This window comes from Chaetura pelagica, unplaced genomic scaffold, assembly GCF_000747805.2.
Source record: "Chaetura pelagica isolate M959 unplaced genomic scaffold, ChaPel_1.0 scaffold281, whole genome shotgun sequence".
NCBI classification, from domain to species: Eukaryota; Metazoa; Chordata; class Aves; order Apodiformes; family Apodidae; genus Chaetura; species Chaetura pelagica.
In genome coordinates, this window is record NW_009952058.1 from 53,524 (window position 1) to 76,237 (window position 22,714).

General features: G+C 38.6%; 2 protein-coding genes across 2 annotated transcripts in view; both read right to left on the minus strand.

Annotated features, from left to right (window-relative positions):
* The window catches only part of UBN2 (ubinuclein 2), a 47,627-nt gene extending 44,385 nt beyond the window's left edge, over window positions 1–3,242 (minus strand). Inside the window, exon 1 of the mRNA XM_010003903.1 lies at window positions 3,159–3,242. Coding sequence (XP_010002205.1) covers window positions 3,159–3,242 — 84 coding nt within the window. The remainder of the gene's footprint in view (window positions 1–3,158) is intronic.
* A 9,799-nt stretch (window positions 3,243–13,041) lies between these two features.
* Window positions 13,042–22,714, minus strand: part of TTC26 (tetratricopeptide repeat domain 26) — a 48,225-nt gene continuing 38,552 nt past the window's right edge. The window contains exons 14-17 of the mRNA XM_010003915.1: window positions 20,686–20,755; window positions 17,874–17,980; window positions 14,433–14,566; window positions 13,042–13,153 (exon numbers count right to left, since the gene is read on the minus strand). Of these exons, the coding sequence (XP_010002217.1) occupies window positions 13,042–13,153; window positions 14,433–14,566; window positions 17,874–17,980; window positions 20,686–20,755 (423 nt within the window). The remainder of the gene's footprint in view (window positions 13,154–14,432; window positions 14,567–17,873; window positions 17,981–20,685; window positions 20,756–22,714) is intronic.

A 22,714-nucleotide genomic window follows, 5' to 3' on the forward strand; every position in this document is an offset into this window, starting at 1 on the left:
CGGGGCCTGCTCGCAGGAAGGTGCTCCGAGGCCTCCTCGGCACCACAGCTGCGCGTCAGTCGCCGGGAAGAAACAAAACACTTAAACCCTAGACATGACCGGCGGCTGAATTGCGGGGGAGGCGATGGTTGGTGTGTCGGTGAACACACGGGGTGAAGCGCTGCTGGGCCAGCGGAGAAGGTCAGGGCTTGCAGGATTGCTCTGCCAAGGGCTGAGTCCGGCGCGGCTGCCCTCAGGATGGGCACCCTGTGCTGCGGCCGTGCCCGGGCTGCGGGTTGGTGAGGGCGACTTGTCCTCTTGGCGGGGGACAAGGCAAGGGAGGCAGGGAACGAGCAGCAGCAGTGAGACTTGGTGAGCGAGAGCTGCCTGCAAACAGTGCCAGTGTTCCAGTCTGTCACCGCCCGCTTTGGCAGGCTGCTGGCTGGGGTTCCAAATGGAGGTGTGCCATGGGAAGTTTCAGGAAGCTATGAACAGCCTCACGTGTGTTGTATTCTCCAGCTTCATTGGAACAGAGATTTTTTTAGCCTCAGAATACTAGGCAGGAGTGCTTTATTCCCTTTTAAAAAATGTACTCATTCAAAGCAAACAATTTACCTACATACATTATTTTGGATAATTCTAGCAGACCATTCTGTGCAGCACTTTACTTTACAGACACTTCATCACAGCACTTGATGCTTTCCTCTCACTGCGTATGAAGTCTTTTGACTTGACTATTTGCTTTAATCTAGACTCTGGAGAAGATCCGTGATCCTAGAACAGAGTTCTTGAAAGTTACGATTTCACTAAGAGGGAATGGAGGACATTCTGGAATACTGCTTGCAGCAGGATGTCAGTGGAATGAGTGACCTGAGGAACGTAGAATGTAGGCTGTCTCCTTTTGAGGCCTGAAAGACTTTTTTGAGCTTTATAGTCAAAGGCACCTGTTGTATCTTAACACTTTCCATGTTATAGCTTGACTAGCAAGCTCAGTAGAGATACTCCTTAAATACATTTTTACTTTCAGCATCACAAAATAATTTGGAAATCCCACTTGTTCTCCTGTGGAGAATTTCTAGCTACCTGATAATGCACATAGTAGGCAGTATATTTCTGGATTCAAACTGAGTATCACTAATCTCCAAACCTGCAGCTCCTGCCAGTGAGATTCTAGTTCTCATCAAAGTTTCTGCGTAGTCTATGTCATTGAGCCTTGTGGTAATAGAAATGTGCCTTTTCTCAGTAAAAGAGCAATTTATTGCTCTGGAAACAAAAGTCTTTAGGTGGAAATCATGGGCTCTTACACAGCTCTGCTGAATGTTTGATTTCAATTGCAAGATGGTAGACTAGACATTGGAATGAGTACATGAATACAACAATTTTTGTTCACAGGTAGTACTTGGACATATCCTTGGGAAGGAGTGAAGATAAGCATCCAACCTAAAACTCAGTTCTGTCTTGCAGTTCCCAAAGATATGTACTCAGAAGTATCAGGCACTCCACAAGAAAATGAGTTTTCAAGTCTCTGAATTCAGGACTTTAAATTAACTTGGTTATAGTGTAGATACGCCTGGAAGCACATCCTGGTGCTTTAACACACTTTTAACGCACTTTTTAAGTAGGAAAAAAAAAAAAAAAAAGCTGGATAGAAATAACTCATCTGACCCATGATAGGGTTACAGGAAAACAGAAGTAGTTCTTGGAAATAGTTTCAGGTAGCCATTTGGTCTAAGTTATGAGATTGCAGACTCTGATAGTAGAAGCAGCCTTTCACATCTAAGGTTTTCACAGATATTTACTGGTTTGTTTATATACCTCCTCTTCCTCTCTCTCTTCTGGGATTTTAATTAGATAAATAAACCTTCATATTTATATGCTATCTGACCTCTGAGCATCTTGGAACACACATTTTTTTCATGAGGCTCAACATTTGTTTATGCAGCTAGGCAAACAGCAGTTCTGGATCTTTGAATTTAAAGTGAAGTTACCAAAGACAGCTTGCTCTGGATCTGAGGATCTGAACTAAATTGGAAAGAAACAGCAGTTACTGGAATATGTTATCATTACATTTAGTCTTAAGATACTGGAAGCACTCAGAAAGGACTCCCAAGAAACAAATCAAATCCTCTAGACCTGAAGTTCTCCAGGAATTTAGTTTTGAGTACACCAGAAGGGTTCCAGGCTTGTGCCATATCAAACAGTTTCAAGAGGAGTTAGATTTGTGGTTTTTCCATAATTGTTTTTCAGTTACCTGTTTTGTTCTTTGAGCTTAAGCTTTGGCTCAGGTATTGTTTGCACATAGTACAATGTGTAATGTGCTGCACTTGTCAGTGGAGCACAAAATAATAATACAAAAAAGTAATTAAACATGTTTTGACAATTATTTTGCTTTCTCTTAAGATACGACCGTGCTAAAATAGTCCTATGTAGAATACAGATTCCTTCCTTTTGTATGTTATCTGAAGGACACTTAACGAAAGCGGCTCTTAAAAGAGGTACATTAAGAGTTTAACTAAAATGTAACAACTGCAGAAAGAGAGTAATTTTGAGGTGAATTTGAAGCTGCTTTTTATTTTATTGGTGAAAGCCAGGAAGAACAGAAGTGGATGCTCCGAACTACAGGTGCTACAGCCACATCAGTGAGTGGAAGTTTCTTGACCTGACTTTGTTTCAAACACAGAAAACAATGGAGAAAGCCCAGTAAGGCACCAGAAGCCTCTACCCTGGTGCAGGTGGGATTCTCCTGCTCTGTCTTGAAATGGATTCTCTGTCTGCAAGACAACCCTCCAGCAGTCTCTCTTTCTTTTGGGCTCTTAGTGTTCATTACATTAAGAGTCAGAGCTGTACCCTCTTTCATTATAGACCAGTGCTGGCTGTTCTCCTGGACCTGATGGAAGCTGCTCTTCTGCCTGTACAGCTTCCCCTGGGCCTGAGGACCCCCAGCAGTGGGCACAGGGGCCCATCAGAAGGCAAAGATGTCCTGATGATCAGTTGTGTCTGTCTCCAGGGAGGCTGCTTTCCATTTCAAAGGCTGAATACTTTTGTGAGCTGTTGTCCTTGGATGGGAATGTGGGGGAAAACATGTTCTACTTCTATCAATAAGTTTCCCCACTCAAGCTTAGGTGGTGTGGGATGGCAGTTGCTCTTCTGCTTTGCCTGAGCTGAGCAGTGGGACCTACACTGGGGTAGGTACTGTGCCAGATGGATTTCAGCCATTCAGAAGAGATACTTCCACCAGTTTTGGGCCTTGGGGTGGTTTCCATGGTTGCTCCCTCACTATATCCTTCTGGTATCTTGATTTCTTATGGTCCAACCAGGTATCATGATCATCATGATCCTTTAACTGGAACTGCTGCCACAGCAACTGCTGCTTTCATTGCTGTGTCAGGAGATGGTACAGCTGCAGGTGGGATGATGATTGTGGATCATTGACTAGAACTGCTGCTGCATCACAAGACTCTTTGGCAGTGATATTGTGGCTGGCATTTCTGGTAATCTAATTCATGAGGCTCTCTAGATTAAAGTGTGGGTTTTTCTGAACTTATCTTCTCTCCTACACTAAGTTGCTTCCTGCTGGATTCAGAATGGAAAAATAACAAAAACACCTTCCTCCAAACCAAGCACCAATGCCCTGCAAACCATTTTGGAAAATAATGTATTTCATCTAGAGGATACTGTCCTTGAAAAAATAAAAATAAAAATAAATCCTTGTAGTTAGAAATACTGTTTCCTGCAGAGCATAGCAAGAGATCAAAAGTTCAAGATTTCAATGACCATTAGAAAAATAAAGTGATTCATCGGACTGGGCATGTCACAGCAGTGTGAATTCCTCATCCAAGGTGGGGAGTGTTATCTGTTAGCTGCCTTGCTTCATGTGCAGTTTCTCAATGAGAATGTCAAAACTGACACAACTTCTGTAGGACTAGTGATTTTTATGATCTACAGAATGTGGTAATGTTGCCCCAAATAATAACATTCTTTAAGCTAATAAATAGAATGTTAGCTTAAGGGAACCAGAGGGAAAATAAAAAGCTTCAAATGCTGCATCTACATGGAACAGCAGATTAGGAAGAAAAAGAGGTGAAAGAAAATGGCAGGATCTGCATCTTCACCGAGGAACAGCAAACTGCTCAATGAAGTTGCTGTTGGGAGCAGCTTTCCATCCCGAACAGGAGGTGAGCTATTAAGACATTAAGCATCAGCTCTTCAGTAGGTGCATTTACCAGGCAGAACGCAGGTAATTTGTTCCCTCAGATAAGTCAATTGTAACTAACAAGAATACTTTTCTAGTTACATCTTACTTTTTACTTAGCGGTTAATAATTGTTTCTGCTTTTGGTGTCAAGATTTCTTGCTGGAGGAAGCAAGCAAATTTTGTCTTTAAGCTTTCCTAAGGTTACGGGTGAACTCAGTTGAGGCTGACAAATAAGCTGTAAATTTCTCCAGTAGTAATGATTCTAGGTGGTTTGTGGACTCCGTGTCTTAACTGAAATTAAATTGGGAATGTCAGCATCTGAACGGTTTTATCTGTCAGGCAGTGAAGATTGCTTTGAGGTTTAAAATCACCAAGAAATTCCTCCTTACAGGTTTTTAACATTTAGTTTTCTAAGAAGGAGTAAAAAACAGAGGCAAAAAAAATTGATACCTTCTAAGTGATCACAAGAAAATGAAAACAACCAAATTATCAAAGATAGAATAAACTTTTAGCTAAAGCCCTGGAATTTTCTTGTAGATATAAATAATAGCCAGAGAGAGTACATCAGAAATAAAAATAGAAGAGATTTTGTAGACAAGTGCCCAGTAACAACAACAAAGATTTTTTCGTTAAAAATACAAATGTATAGGAAGGGAGCAAAATCAATGAACTGGTGCTGAAACTTAAACTGAGGAGGATCTGCCTGTCAGGCTTTGATTGTGACTAACAATGTCAATTAAAGCGTACTTAAACTGAGTTTAAAATTGAAGAGGAGCTGACTTGGGAAAGAATAGATTTCCTTAATGGAAGGTCTTTTATGATTCACACCTGCTCATTTGACAGTACAAAAACACCTAGATGTTTACAGAGACTGAGAGGGATTATCTGCTCCGGGGAGTTGTCCCTCAGTTTTTTCCTCATTTGCACCATTTCTTTAAAGATCCTTCCAGCAGGGGATGCTTATCTCCGATAAAAAGCCTGATCCATCAAGCCAGCAACCCTGGAGGCAGCCGAAGATTACCAGCCTGTCTGAAACTTTGGAGGCAGGTTATTGTCTTATCTCTCTGTTGTTGCCTGCTGGTTTAATTCTTCTAATAGTAATTAAAACCACACAAGAATATATGAGTCACAATTTCGAGTAGCTACCCCACCCACCTGTAACACGAATGAGAAAGATTGGCCGTGGCGGGAATTCTCAGCTGGAATGGCAATTTCTACACGAAAAGTAGCAGTAATGCTGTTGAGAGAGGTAAAAGGGTCTGGAGGTGATTCTCAGCAATACAGAATGTGCCATGGATTTGCTGAGGGTTTCTCTTGTGAGTGCTGACCTAGCACAAGACACTCTCTTGAGTGCCCATGAGAACAGATCACACCACTCAACACTATGATATGCTCTGGTTTTTTATGAAGTACAGATATTTTAATAACTATCAGACACTTATTTCACTGAATAAATGCTGTAATATATTAAAAATCAGTATAGTTACTGTTCAGGAAACAACTGTCAAGCAATATTCACGCTCCTAAAAAGAAGAATTCCATATAATGCATATGTCAGTTGCAAAGCAGCCTTCTGGGAATCATAAATACATACAAAGTAATATTTGGATGTGACCTTGGAGGAATTTTCTTTATTTTTTCACTAGTTTCTCCTTTGGCTTTCAGACTGATTTCACAAAAAATCCAATTTCCAAACTATTTATTTTTTCAATGCCTCTCAGCACTTTGGAAACTGCTTTTACTTACATAAAGTTCTAAATCTAAAGAAGTGCACATTATCACCGACAGTTGAGGGTGATTGTATAAACAAATTACCACATTTTAAACATTCATACAAGCTTACCATCAGAATAGTCAGAAGTGTACTTTGCATGTGCAGTTCAGCATTTTCATACTTCTGTGATTTTATTTCCACACCAAATTGCCTTCAAAAGCAAAGCACATATTCATCACTGAGAATTAACTACATACCGAGGTTGCAGATTCAACACAAAGCTGCTTTTGAGTTGCCACAGCAATAAAAATAGCATCTGAAAAATCACTTATGAAAAACAATCTTCCGCACATAATTTAAAAAGCGTTTTACTAAACTGTCTTCTTACCACCTCAAGTTGTTCTTACTCTCAAGCTGTATTTTGGGAAAAGGTAAGAAAGATAAAGATTTTTGAGCATATTAAAGCAAGTGTAGAATAGCAGCAACAGTAGGGATGATTTTTAACAATGGAGTGGATAGTACGTATCAGAAATGCTTGTTTCAAATGTCATTTTCCTGGCCTCAAATAACTTTCCCTTACATTGATAAGTTACTGTACTATCATATTTAATTTATATTGAGTACTTACCTGAATACTTCCTCACCAGTTTAAGTGACTGAGTAATTTCTTAGTGTTGTACTGAATTCCAGCCCTCCTTAGGACTTAGCATATTTTACCAATCTGACCAAATCTTGCCAAGAACGTCTGGGAAGCAGAACATGGCAAGTAATGCTCAGTGGTGATGCGGGGGGAGGAAGAGATAGGTGGAAAATGACAGTCTCTGGCAATACTTTGTGGTACTCCTGTAACGCCAGTCACACTAATGGATAGATGGGAAGGGAAAACACTTGGCAGTGAAGGAGAACGTGCAAAAATGAAAATGAAAAGCAGACACAGTGAGAGAACCTATTTGGGAATAACTAGCTAAACTGAGTGGGAAGTCTTTTAAAGCTTGCCTCAGAAATTATTTTGCTGTGACCTGAAAATAGCTCTTTTGCCTTTAAATAGTGGGGAAAATAATTGTTTTATATAAAGAACTCGGCAATCTGTTCAGTGATGACTGAGTTCAGCACATGTGGCATCATGAAGAAGTCAGACAAAAGGAAGTTTGAACTTGTAGAATATAAATATTATGATAACCTGCAGTATTTGGGACATACCAGGAAGTTTGAAGATGTGGTTTAGCAGTTTTTGCAATTTAATTAAAAAAAAAAAGTTCTTAGACACAGCTGTAACACATGGATTGATATTCAAGAGATATATTTACTTCATGTGATATTAATTCACTAAATCTGCAAAGTACGACATTGTGTTTTGTCACATAATGGTTACCCCATATAATATCCTCACCAACAAATGTGAGGCAAGTAACTGATTAGAGTAGGTAGCCACAGAGATCCTATCACACTGAAGAACAAAATCATCAAAGAAAATTATAGCTTGCTGCAATGAGCAATGTAACTCAAATAACTGAATTATGGTTCTTTTCTACATGACATAAACCATCTCAGGATTATTATATGTATTCTTAAAATATGCTATTGTATATTTTATAGTTCTGCATTGTTGTGCTTTTTCACAGAACTGACCGCATGGAAATTACTTACAGTGATCAGGGAGCAGATGGTGGAGTCTGACACTCATCTCTCTTTCCTAACTAAAAGCCAGCTTGAAGTGTGGTTTGAAGACTCCAAAAAAAGCCATGGATTTCCTAGGTTCACAGAAGTGCAATGGAGAGACACCAGCGTATGTGTTATTATGTCTCAGATTGAGCTGTACCCAAGAATTGCTACACATTATCCCATAGCATATTTCCTGTCAAAATAATTTAAGACTCAGGTTCTTGAAGATACACTTGTAAAAACATTTTGAAGAACCTTATTTATTTTACTGCATTCATTATTTCAAATTCTTTTAAAGAATTACTAAGAATAATATACTGTGAAGCAATTAAGCACAATGCAATGTGTAAGTATGAACTGAAACAGAAGTTCTCTTTTTATACATAGAATACACCATGTCTTTTCCAAAGTCACAGCTCTTACTAAATACAGATTTTTATTTTTAAAGCTATAAATAGATGCTAGTGTAATTCATCAATTAAACAGACCTATAAGGAATTCAGGAAATGTCCCTTGCTCAGAGATGGTGAGCTGCCTCCTTTATTTGTTCTAGACAAAAGTTTAAACTCTGGAAAATCTAAAGTAAGTTTTTGTTGTGTGCCTTCTAAGTGTGATTACAGGGCAAAAAAAGAGTTGTTTCAAATTCTGCAAGCAGCCATGAACAACTGGACTCCAGTCTTTCTGGGATGCTGTAAGATTCATCTAATATAGAATTAAAGGGAAGTATTAACTCCTAGGACAAGGATTTCTTAAAAGTTTAGCTGAATACAGTAGTATTGCAGTTATACAAATGCAACACATACATTTCTCATGTCACATATCTAATTTAAAGGAATAGTGTAACACAGTATCTGTAAGGTACTTGTTAAATAAGCTGAGAATGACAAATAATGAGAAGTAGCCATATGCCATCATTAATAGAATATTTTGGGGTTTACTTATATAGGGCCCTGGAAGGACAGAGGATACAACACATGGATTGATGATCCAGGTGCAGATGGGAAACAGCACTAATAAAAGGCTGCAGAGACCCAGACTAGTAATTAGTGAGGATAAGATAGTCATACAGAGTGATCTGCATAAGCTGGAAAATGGAACCCATTGGAAAAAAAGATGGTTTTGTAGAGCTAACAGTAGGCTGTCTCTTACAAAGGGTATCATGGAAAATACCAGTTCTGGAAAACCCTAGTTCTCATGTCACATTTGAGAAGCAATTTATTGCAAGCTCCTCCACTGATAATAAGGAAAAAAGGGTGACTGCAGTCATTAAGTACACATGTAGAAGACTTGCAAGCAGCAGTATGGAAGAGCATATTTCAGTGTCACATACAGGGATAAATTATGTTCTTCATGACTACATTCAAAAATAAATAAATCTGTTAACATACTGATTGCCAGTTTTCCAGCCTGGAAAATACCCTTACAAGGGATGCTGTCTCCAGTACAGACAGCAGTGACTTATTTGCAGTTTATGTGTATCTAAAGATGAAAAAACAACAACAACAACAACAACAAAACCCACCAAAACAAAGAATGCTTGCTTTAATGACTAATGAAGATTAATACTGGAAGAAAAAAAATATTAGAAAACAAGGCCAAACATGCTGATTTCAAAATGAAGGTACAATTGCTAAAAGACCAAAGGCAATTTAACCATTTGAACAAACTGCAAAGTAAAGCTATGGATTTTTCATGATTCACCTTCAAATCAAAACTTTGAAGTTTATCTGGCAAATACTTTAATGGAAAGCCAAAATACTGGATTTAACACAAAGATTGCCTTCAGCAAGGGCAAATCATGCCTGACAAATTTGGTGACCTTTTACGATGGGGTCACAGCATTGGTGTACAAGAGAAGAGCAATTGATGTCATCCACCTGGACTTGTGCAAAGCATTTGACACTGTCCCGCATGACATCCTGGTCTCAAAACTGGAAGGATATGGATTTGATGGATGAACCACTTGGTGGATAAGGAATTGGCTGGATGGTCACACTCAGAGAGTAGTGATCAACAGCTTGATGTCCAGGTGGAGACCAGTGATAAGTGGCATTGCTCAGGTGTCTGTATTGGGACTGGTGCTGTTTAACATCTTTGACAGCAACAGACAGTGGGATCAAGTGCACCCTCAGCAAGTTTGCTGATGACACCAAACTGTGTGAAGTGGTTGACACGCTGGAGTGAAGGGATGCCATTTAGACGGACTTGACAGGCTTGAGAGGTGGTCCAGTGCCAACCTCGTGAAATTCAACAAGGCCAAATACAAGGTCCTGAGCCTAGGGCAACCCCAGGCACAAATATAGGTTGGCCAGTGAATGAGTTGAGAACAGCCTTGAGGAGACTAACCTGGTGGTGTTTGTTGATGAAAAGCTCAACGTGAGCCAGCCACATGCACTTGCAGCCCAGAAAACCAACCGTGTCCTAGTCTGCATCAAAAGAAGCGTGGCCAGCGGGTTGAGGGGGCTGATCCTGCCCCTCTACTCCATACTCGAGAGACCCCACCTGGAGTGCTGTGTCCAGTTCTGGAGCCCCCAACACAGGAAGGCCATAGCAAGTCTTGGAGCAAGTCCAGAGAAGGTCCACAAAGATGATCCAAGGGCTGGAGCACCTCTCCTACGAAGATAAGCTGAGAGAGTTGGGGTTGTTCGGCCTGGAGAAGAGAAGGCTCCGAGGAGACCTTACAGCAGCCTTCCAGTACCTGAAGGGGCTACAGAAAAGCTGGGGAGGGACTTTTTACCAGAGTGTGTCATTGTCAAAATTGTTTGGGTATTAGCAAGTTTAATTAAAGGTCATCTTCCTTATTTATCAGGAATGAGTTAGCACCCAACTAAAAGCAGTTCAGCACTGATTCTGGTTTGGCTTTCTCTACTGGCCACTACTAATTGGAAGACTGTTAGCACAGTACCTTCTGTGCATTCTCTATATCCTGTTTTCCAGATCAGATGCTTATTCAGAGTGTTTCTCTATTTTCCATACTCTTCCTTGAAATTCCAATGATGCAGCAATTTCTTTCTGCCTTAGTCTCTCCCACTACATTATCTAAAATGCCGCTGTTTCAATCTTATATTCACTTACTCTTGACCCAATAAATGTACCTGTTTCCCTGACTCTGTACATTCATTCTTCACTGCCTGTTTGTTCTGTAGAGGTAATTTTTGTTGTTTTTCTCCACATCTGCCTTCACTTCTAGCTGTCCTATTTAGAGTACCTTGACTCCCTAAGTTCAGGGATATATGGAAATGCATAGGGAACAAATTTTGTTAACTCTACGTAAGGAAGAACTTTAGAAATTCCTTATTATCTTTTCCTCTCTGTAGCAGCTGAGGCAACTTCTGTTCTTTGAATATGATCTCAGATTAAACAATGGAAGATGTTCTTGGAACATATTTCTAAGGTAAAATAAACTTAAATATTTCAGCACTTTTCTTGTTCTGCATTTTAGTAGTACCTACATATCCGTTCTGTTACTAAGACCCTAAATGTTAGGACCATATGTAATATGTATTTTATTTCATCACTGGTCAAGACAAAGTCCTGCAGTCCCCCATTCCTTTATGTCTTAAATAACAAAAGGATAATTACCAGGCAGTAAAATGCACTGTGCTAGGAAACTTACTATTTAGCATATCAAATATGACTTTGTGACTACAGTGAATAAAGGAGAAGTTTTCAAGAACTTCTTTAGTAGTAACGGACAAGGAATTTTAAATAAGTCCCCAAGCCCTTGTGCTGCAATGTCAGAATCTTTCAGAAGATTCGACCAATGTGTAAAATGGTCTGCAATGGACTTGGATGCTCCTCAGCTCTCCTGCAGGTTAAGCTTCAGTAAAGGAGTAATTAGATTCATTTAACATCTGCTACAAAGCCACCAAAATGATTTTTTTAAACTTTGTACCAAGACTCATAATTGTATTTCCAATCTGTTTCCACATTAATTAAAATGCTGAATAGGCTCTATTACTGTTGCTAGTATGGTGCATCAGTTTTCTAGAGGTAAATATATGTAATGCAAGTAGCCACAACTATCAATGTACTTCTAGATACCCGAATGATAATAGCACAGTTATTGCTTAAAGCAGTAAAAATACTGATATACTATACGGCAGAAAGGTGTCTATGTTCCTTACACAACCAGTCACCTTATTTTCAGCATCAAACCATGATAAAAATCAGGACCAAGGCCACTGACTTGCCTTTGACTGATTATTGAACATACATTTAACAACCAGTCACAAATCTGCCCTCTTCCAGAGCAAAATGATTGTACTAACAACTTCAGTATGAAGCAACACAGATCAACAAGCCATTAAACTGTAGGTTCAATTAAGAGCTTTAATCAAAACATAGACATTATCCAACACAGTATTCTGAGTTTTCCCCAAAAAGATACAAAAATACTTCCTAAGTATTTTACAAATTTACAAATTGTAGATTTTCCCTTTACAAATAACAAAGAACTGCTTTTTGCAGCAAACCCCAATACATTTCTATGTTACAACTGTTGACTTCTATTACAATTTTGTATTCCCTGAACTGTTCTCCTTAGAAAACAGAAGAGTATAATAAATTCAGAAGTATAATAAATATATAGCTAACTAGGGTGGTAAATGTTGAAGAAGATTAGTTAAAACATCCAGTTCTTTTATCCATCAGATTGCTAAACTAAATGGATTACTCACATGAAGTATATTAACATAAATAAATGTTTTGAGTGTCAGACCTTAAAGCAAGATTGAACAATACAGCTGGTCAAATGTCCATGCTCTGAAAAAGACGGTATCATTGTGCTTTGCTACCAACCTAGAAAGCAAATAAGCCACACTGAAGCTTAGCATTTTGGGTTGATTAACCCTCATCTTCAGAATTACTGGTAAGAGAGAAAACAATCCTTACAGACAAAAATAAGAGATGAAGGTTTTAGTTATTGAAATTTATCAAGAAAAGGACTATGCTCAGAACAGTTTGTATTTTACCCCAGACAGGTAACACATGGAAGTTATGTATTATATGATACTCCTAGTACTGGCTTTTGGGTGTCACCATCATCCTCTCTACTTGCCATATTCCACCTATTGCTGAAGTAGATAAGACTGCTATTTAGAAAATAATTCTTCTCCAGAGGCCAGAAAACTTGCTGGAAAAAATCAACTCCACAAGGCACACCAGTAACTTATGTTGAGAAATCTGGGGAATATCTGAGGAGCACTTTGACTTATGGACAGTAGAATTACCACTGAAAAAATTATAAACTTTGAATGAGGAAGAGAGTGGTGCAACACAAAGTACCAATAAATCTTGAATGAAAAAAAAAAAATGCTTGCTGGATGTCCTCCAATCTCACTACACTACGCAGTTACTCAGCTGGGCCAACCTGCTTGATAGTCTATAGTCCTGTAAGGAAGGAGATACCCAGAATGCACAGGAGAAATCAAGACCTGCACCTCACAGCCACACACAGTGGTAACTGACCCAGCTCATTTCATAGCACTGAGTTAGACTGTGACTCTGTTCTCCTTGGCCCACTTTTTCATAATACGGACAATGTACTCTACTTGAGAATTACCAGTACTCTTCAGAAGATGCACTACTTCCCGCAGGGTCTCTCTGCAAAGGTGAAAAGCAAGGATTTAAATGAAGGTGAGACTCAACTGATACAACAAACAACTACGCACATCCAAACTACTTTGCAAAACAAAACCTCTCCTAGACAGAGAGGTCCATTGCTCTACAGGGCAGGAATAGGTAAAAATGTACAGTAGATTACGGCCCAACCCCACCCCCAGAAAAGGTCTTGTATACAATTGCAATAAGCAGAGAAATAAGAAGTTGGAAAAAAAAAATAAAATCAGCATAATGAAATTAGTTTGGAGTTTAGTGTACACATATGTCTATTTATATATAAATCTTTACTCTTGCAAAATAGTTCCTTTTTTATTTTCTTTAATGTTACTACTCTTCAGTATGGCAAGATGCAATATTAGTAATATGGAAATGAGCACTACTAATAGAATAAACCAGTATGAAGCTGCAGTTTGCCAGCTACTTTACAGCAAGAACTTGTATCCATACTGAAAAACAGGCAAACTGCCTATTTTACTGCATCTTCTGCAGTAATTGCTAAAAGGACACTGGAAGGGTGCACTAGTTAATGAGATTATTTGAGCTGAGAAGCAAATACAAGGAAGGCATAGAAGCCAAGATACACACCTACCAGCCATGTATGAACCAGCAACTTTGGCCAGGGGATCACAGCAAATATTAATGAAGGAACAGTTCTTAAATACAGCCTCATTTCTCTCTCTCATTCTCCCATCCAGTGAAATGGGCCAAAAGCAAAATTATCAGTAACGCTGAGAATTTCCTTTAAGCTTTCATCAAATAAGTTTATTTGTCTGATACTGTGTCTTCAGGAAGCAAATTTTATTGAAAATACAGTCTCCTCTACTAATTGTTTAAAGAAATCATGTCCTTCCTACATCACTGATTAACTGTTCCCCTAGCTTTGTTCTCTGAACCTTGAAATCTCATGGGGCAGTTTTCCATTCTTACACCATCAACATGAAATGAGGTTCTTTTTCCTCAGCTCATGAACATAACTGCATTTGTAACATACATCTTCCTAGTATAATGGCTAGTGCACTGTGGTTTCTTATAGATCATAGCATTCACTGATAAGTTATTCTCCACCAAATATTCTGTATCTGTTGGTGTGGATGACACACTTGCATATGGAGCCACTAGCCAGAGTGTCTATTCTCTGAAAGGTCAAGAAAGAATTGGAAGAGGATCCACAGGCCTAAAGCTAAGATTATGAGTCTGGTTTACAGCTAACTGGAAACAGGAAAAGGGCAAAATAATTTCAGACAGAACACAGCATACTCACTTTGCTTCTTGGCCAAGTAAGATCATTTGAAAGATACCCACACAGGCACCTCTCTTGCCTTCCCAGTGTTCAGGATTACAGTCCAGTTTCTCCAGCATATCAAACGCTTTGGCTGCATAGTAAAACTGACGCATCTGCACAGAGAGTGAAACATTATTCCTGACTATATGACTCTCTTTCAGAAGAGGATTAAAAATTTTGAGCTCCATTTCCCTAAATCAGCAGTAAGTCATGGAAGCAATGTTCATTTTCCTGTTTTTCTGCAGGCAATAAACAAGTGACACAGAATAGGCACATTTGAGTTCTTCTCAGGGAAACAGGTGGCATTATAACATCACTGGTCTATGTCTTTGAACATATTGTAGTCAAACTGCACTGTAAACTTATTAGTTGGCAATGATCAACACTGTTGTTTTGATCACACACAGATAACACTGGGTTGCAGAACATTTTTTTTAATGAGGTGTCATACCAACTAGACCAAAGTCCTTGATAGAATATCAACTTCAAACTAGTTCAAACACTTGAAAACTGCACTGCTTTTTGTCATGTAGAGATGGTCACAGACAAATATTTGCATGTCTTCTGGGTTTAATTTAGAGCTAGATTTTTTTCTTCACTGTTAGCATACAGTACAAAATAAGATTCAGTGACTCAATAATCTAAAATTTTCCCAAGCATAGGAAAATCCACTGTGTACCCTGTCTTTTCTGTCTTAGGTTCTCTACTTGGGAACAAGAGGCAAATTGGTTGGCAACAGTCAGTGTGAAAGGAGTGACCAGAGTAACTGTGGCTTTTGAAGACAGTGTAGCTCATGTGGGCCTTATCTGTGACTGAGTGTTCTTCACTTGGGCAAGCCTGACTAGCAATGCTGTTTGTGGCTGGCATATTCCCATGTGAGGGCACAGAAGGCACACTAAGTACAACTTCCCATCCTTTGGTGGCTGGAAGCCTGCATCTGCTGAGAAAACAGGACAGGCTGTGGGAGTTACGTTTGGATACTTTAGTCAGAGAAACATGGGTATGCAGAATGAATAGTAATGTACTTTTCTTCATGTACATGAAGATTTTAACCACAGGTGACTGGCAAGCACTAAAATGGATGGGAATAAAGACAGTGAATATAAACAGTCACAGATGTGTCAGCTAAAAAGAAGAAGATGAATATTGATCTCTCCAAACCTGCATCTGATCTAGTTCCATTAAGCAGATACCAGTTTATGTCCTCCTCCTAGTTGACATAAAAGCAGGAAATGTTTCACCCCAAGTCATCTGCTGTTCCTTAAGTGGATAAGATGGGCTACTGCATGAGAAGCAGTATTAGCCAGAAGTCCTGCATCCCAGCTCCCTCATGGAACAACTTCTCTCAGCATAGCAACAGGGCATCCAGCATCCTAGTCCCAGGACACTGTTGACCTTGCTCCATCCATGTTCATTCAGCGTTCTGTTGAGTGCAGCCTAGTGCAACTGCCTTATTAAGTCACAGCTCTGGTGCTGTCTGTGGACCACTCATATAAACTAATGTTTCAGAAACAACTGGAGAATGCTACATAAACTCAAACAACATGGGCTTTGCCATTTAGTGGAAGGCGTGCAAACAGCTGGTAGAGTAGAAAGATTAATTATAACACTACAGCAATCATTCTTGAAATTAAATTCCTTGGTCTTTGGAGCAGTCATTTATGACCATATATAGACACATAATTAGGCTGAAAAATTTAGTCCTGTAAGTGCATTTTTAAGAGCTCTAGATAAATCTAAACCATGGAGCTGCTTCTCCTCTAGAGTACATTAAGGCTTTGAGAATAATTTAGACAAAGTACTAAACTGATTTAAGTGAGACTTAAAATGGTCCAGAGAGAGATTTTACGTAAGGTCTGATTGTCAACTTGCTTTCAAAAATGACAGCTACAGGAAACACCAGAGGCACAATCACTTGCTTGAACATCTAGACTTGTGGAGTGAGATGGTGGATGGAATAATTAAAAGATGTATAAGAGATCATTTGCTCAGTTTTAGAAGAATGTTTTTGAGATCACAAGGTAGATTTTCTGACTTTCAGTTATGTGTTCGTTAGGACTTTGAGAACATGTCACTTTGTCACATGAAGAAAAGCAGGAAAATAGATTTAGTATCTTTCATTTATCATGGCAAGTTTGGTCACTGTATCTCTAATAAGCCTGTGCTAATAGCTGCTAGTTTTTGTATATTCACTTGTGTTAGGCTCTACTGAACCAGATCCAGGAGCTTTATTATATCTGTGTTCTGCTCTTCTTCTCACATCTGACTTCTTAAAACAGTGAACTACTATATTTGCACAATCAGAAAATTTTAATTTTAAATTTAGATTTAATTTAAATTAAATCCAAAACAGTTGCTCCCCAAATAACTTCAGTCCACCTTCTGATATAAGGTCTGGCCAATACACTCTGAAAACGTGTCTCACCATTACACTTTTCCAAAGAACATCCTTTTCTTCCTACACTGAGCTGCTGGTCCTCTATGTCCCAAAAGACTGCAATCATCCTTGTAGATGGCAGAGAGGATGCTAGGCACAGCATTCTATTATTGTCTTTTGAAATCTTGCACAGCAGTACTCTTTACATAGGACAATATTTTTTTCCTTTCTCAAGTGCAATTTACAAGCCTCTCAAATAAGTTTTTTCTGTATGCCTCTATGCTCATCCTGCAGATGAAACTGCCATGTTTTTTTTCCATGCTTTGCAGAACAGCAAGAAAACCTGAATCAGAGCTAAGTCTCATAAAGTGGACAAAGTCTTGTCTGGCTTGACTTTTAAAAATGTTTGATGTCTTAGTCTAACCTCATCTGATTGAAAGTCCCCTCTAGAAAGGTTCAAAAGAAGAACTATTTTGTGTTAGCAGGGATCCTGATACAGCAGGCAGTTAAGCTCACCATTTTTTTTCTGAGTAGTTTGCTTCCTGATGATTACACACACACTGTGTCTATTTGCTCTACTTGGACAGACAGAATAGTAGTTGTAGGGTTATTCTCTTTCCACTTCCTAATTATCAACAAAGGAGTATCTCCCATTGTCATTACAAGCTTTAAGGAAAAAAAAACATTGTCCTAGAAAAAAATGTAGCATGAGGCTCCTTGCTGAATCTATGCTAGATTTTTTTTTCTTAAAAGTTTCTGGCAATTTTTATGAACAATGAATCCCTAGTAGAAGAAACTGTTATACTTGATAGCTCAAGCATGCAGTAATTTACCAAAGCTTTAATCAGTGGGTTGTCTACCAAGAAGGCCTACAGGTTAAAATACTGATTAATCCTTGCCAACTTATTTACGTTATTAGACATCCCACTGTTATAAAAGAAAGTTCACTATTGATTACAATTATGGAAAGTGTAAAAAAAAGGTCTGTTGGTAAAGCCACTGAATTAACACACCATATACCAAGTTCTGAAGAGAAGACTCACCTTGTAGCAATCATTTGCAATGAGCTGCAAAAGGCTAAAGGACTCAGCTGAGGTCTCCATCTTCAGATAGAGATTCCAGGCCATCTGCGGTTTCTTATTCTTAATATCTGTAATAACAACAAAAAGCTGGAACTGTGAAAAAAATATGACATGCAAAATACTCAGTGGCAGGTGGAAATGTTCCTAAAATTCTTTGTTTAATGTAAATGCATGCCTCACTCTGTAAGCATGAAGTTGGGAAAGGAAAACTCGTCCTTCTGTGTTACTAGTGATAACAGCAGTTCAGAGAATACCAACGTCAAAAGCAGTAATTATAGCATTTACATCTCAATTTATATTTCACAGATACAGCAATAAGCACAACTCTCATGATTTCAGATGTGATTAAGGATCAGAATGGAAAGCATTAGAGAAGTTATTTTATGCAGGACAATGAAACATGGCAATCCATTTAGATGGTGAGATAAAAATTATTTAGCACTGAACTGAACCCTTTAATACTTTGGTGCCCACCTCAATCTAAACATTCAGCTCCCATGAATCACAGCAAACCAAGAAGGGGGGACGGGACATGAAGCCCCTCCAAAGCATAACAAAACTTGTCATTATGCATCTATTAGAAAAAAGGTTTCCAAATGTCTGAGATTTTGTGCTGGTTTGAAATCTGCCTGTGTGACTAGAAATTTTAATTGGCCTTTAACTTTAAACTTCATCGTTATACACAATTAGAAGGAAAATAATCTGAATCTTCCATCTCAGCTAGTGGAAATTCCACTGGGGTGTTTGAACACAAATCATTCTGAGATTGTATTTTCTGGAGATAAGAACCCATTCCGTTGAATCTGAGGTTGATATTGGTAATTCCAGACTCATTTCAAGTACTGGGAGAAAAGAAAATGAAAGCAGGTATTCCTTTCTTTTTGAAGTCTCACCAGCAACTCACGGAGCAGCTGGCTGTTCACACACGGTGCACTCTTGTGCTTTTTTGAAAGAGGAGCTGTTTAGTTTATTATATCTGTGCCCACTGTGCCGATACATATGTTGCAAGTAGAAGAGGTGGTAATTCCAACAGTAAATATGTAATACCAAATAGCAGAATAACAGAAGAGTGTCCATACACTGCCCATTTAGGAGGCAGCAAGACATCAGATCAACTTTTCTTTTATCAGCTCCAGATACCTTACAGAGTGGCAGCCAGGTCTTAATTTCTAAATATCGACCCATCTATCTAGAGAAATGGAGTATTGTGCTAATTCAATGTTTTTTAACTTTCTCTTCAAGAAGAATTTGGTATAAATAGTAAAATAATATGAAACAAAAAACCAAAACAAAACTGTAGCATCCAAAAAGATGCATTTCTGGTACTTTTTGCCCTTTGGAAGTATTTCAGCATTTAATTCTTTATTACTCAATACCTAATCATACTCTGACATGAATGTGTTATAATGCTTTCTGATTTCTTCAGGAGCTTTTATCCAGAAGAATCTAAAAATAATTTACATACTTGACACAGAAATATAACTATACTCATCACTGAACTGTCATTTCTGCAAAGAATTCTAGCAGCAGTTTGGGAATGAAAAATCAAAATTTTAAGACAGACACAGAAGAATACGTAGCCCTCATAAAAGAGCTAGAAAGTTTCCAATTGATAACGCGGCGTTGATTATACTTCCTGTATAATAAGGGCACCTTCAGAGATTTCTACATCCCCAGATGTATGTCAAAGAACTACTACAGCACAGAATCAAAGCAATGAACACTGTCTACTGAATAAACTCTTTGCAATGGGAGTTCTCCCATCAAAAAAACCCACATAAAACATTCATATGTAAAACACTCAAACACAACCAAGTGCCACAGCTTATTGAAAAAGGAAATAAAGTGGCATGTCCTAAAAGAGTCATAGATATACACCCATAGGTGTGTCACATCTGCCTGAACAGATCACATTAGAGATGTTGACCACATCTGCAATATGGCATAATGTCCCAAAACAAATATATTTACATTCCAAGTACAACTACTGAAAATTGTATGACGAAAACATTTTTGTACGGAGGCACTGTAAGGAAAAGAGATTAGCCTAGGGAGTTTCAGAGCTGAGTCATCAGAAAATCCCACCTTTGTACTACTTGGCATGTGGCACTGCAGCTGCACCTGTACAGAGATATATTCTGCAATGTTTTAAAAACAGACTTGGAAATACTAAATAGAATTTGTTATAGGATATTAAATACAGAAAAAAAATTTCTGGTTTCAAGGGAAGAATGGAAAAGTTTCTGAAAGAAAACACATGATGGAAATTACAGAGGCTATCACAGAGGGACAGGAATTTGGACAACAAGAAAAGTAACGTGGTATTAAGAAAAATACCACGCACGCTTGCCTGATTCTTCTCTTCCCTAGACATCTGACATTGACTGCTCTTGGAGTTAGGCCCTTGTGCCTCACCCAGTGCAGATGCTTCTATTTTATGTCTTACTCTGAACGTTTCAGAGCTGTAACTCAGTCTTTAAGACAGAAAATCTTCACTCAAGCAATTGAGTAGGTAATTGAGAAGAAAAGGGTTCACTGGTTAGGACACAGCTGCTTTGACAGAATTGTAACAGCACTGAACTGAAGCAGTAATTGTTCACTAAAGCCAGATGTATGAAAGGTGCAAAAATCACCCACGCTATAACTCACGCAATCAGCTTTTCACTTTCGCAGTCCTGAATCCAACTACAATTCAATTAAGAAAGTGGATTGCCAAGACTGATGCAATAGAAGAGGCACTCTATTCTGCAATGTTGAGGGTAAAGTGACTCACAGCAGCGAGCTAGCCAGCTAAGGTAAACAAAATCATTCTTTATCTTCTCACTCTGGATCAAAAGGAACACCTGCAGGAAGAAGGAAAATAAAAGATTATACATGCAGGTACTTTTAAACAAACAGAAGGCAGACCTGTCTCATTTCAACATGCAGCTAAGGCTTAAGCCACATGAACAACTCTTTTATGGGAAGAGTTAGGGTATGCAAGTGTTGTGCAGAGGCACATCTCTCTGTGTTGGGCAGGTGGAGGACTCACATAGTGCCATGCTTATCAAGGGACTTCAGCAGCTGCAGAGCACCGAGCTGTGCGGAGGGCATGGCCGGCCCTGAACAAGTGCCTGCGGAACACAGGGCCTGCAGGAAAAGCTGTTTGGAGTCTGGTTGTTTAGGAAGCAATGCAAGCAGTTACATTAGCATCTTCCTGAAATACCAGAAGTTTCACGTATAGATGGGCCTTCCCTCCCCATACATGTCAGAGATCATTCCAGGTCAGAAATAAGCCTGTTCTAAAAATTTGGGTTTCAGTCAGATGCCAAGGCAAAGCGTGTCTCTTGTAACTTAATGTACAAATACAAGTTTATTATATTCTACGTCTAAAGGGATGTGTAGGGGGAAGTTACAAATTTAAAATTTACTCTGGCTTTAGTCACAGAAACAAGAAAAGCTATTTATGCCTCTCTGCAGATGTATTTATAACGATACTAGGATGCTACTTGCAAAACACAAAGTAGCTTTATAGGAACAGATGTATGTACTGAAATAGTGAGTTCCACAAATTACTGACATTTTTATCAGTTAAACATTGATGAGCCCCTAATTTTGAGGGTAAGGAGGAAATAATAATAATTTAAAAAGCAGCATTATCAGCATAAGTAGCATTTTATCATAGATTTTGTTTTATTATGTCCAGGGAGGAAATATTTTTAATAAGTTATTAAGTGCTATATGTGGAGATATGTTACAAGTTTGAGACACTGAGGAAGGGTGATCCTTATATGTAATTGTCATCACAGGCAATGATCAGACATGATGACTGACTAATCAATTTAATCACATAATCTTGTTATTTAAACACATGAGCTAGGTAATACAAGTTTCTACAGAATAATTTGTAAGAACTAAGAGGAAAAATGTGTACTAACAGCAGTTTACACCTTTGTGCTTCTTTGTTGCCTGGTTGTAGCTTAGAGCTTACTTATAGTATTAAAATTTAAATCAGAATAGCCTGTTAGCATAGTTGGAAGATACTCACCTGCATTTTCGTTAAACTAACTGAATTAAAGTGGGCAAATTGAAATATATATCCATTTTCTCTGACATCCTTGGGTATTTTTCTTAAAGAAAGATGCCATTTCGGGTCACAGAAATAAACAGGATGGGATGGGGGAGGGGAACAACCAAAAAGCCCAGGAGGGCTCTGTTGCCAAGAAGCCTGAAGAGTTAAAAATTTAGAAAGACAGGAAAACCAAAAAAATCCCCAAACCAACCAAACCTATATGATTTGCTTGAGACTACATGGCTGGGGTTTTTTTTCTGGCTTGTCTTCGGTCTTGTGGAAAATGCTGCTGCCATCTTCATAATAGCTATTCGCTTTTGCATATTTTAGTTGTAATTAAGTTTCTACTGCACATAGACACAAAAAATGCTGTGTGTGGAAGTTAATCTCTTCCAGCTGCATCTGGATGCTGCTGAATAAGATAGAGAGCACTTCCTCTTTTCCTCCCACATTTCCCATAGGAAGAATGTATTAATTTTTTTAAATACAAATATCTAGGGACAAATACCCATCTTAACTATTCAGTGTCTTTTACTCAGAATGCCCTTCTCATTCTGAATAATAAGACTACCTGGGATGCCAGACAAAGTGTAGGAAATCTGATTAAGAGGGCATTCTTTCATCAATTAGAGATAGCTGCAAGCACTCTTGTGATGCACCACAAGCAGCACGGCTCCCCATATACTTCATGTTAAAAGATTAGCAAGATAATCTTTTCTGAATAGTGTTCACTGAGAGTTTATATTCTTCT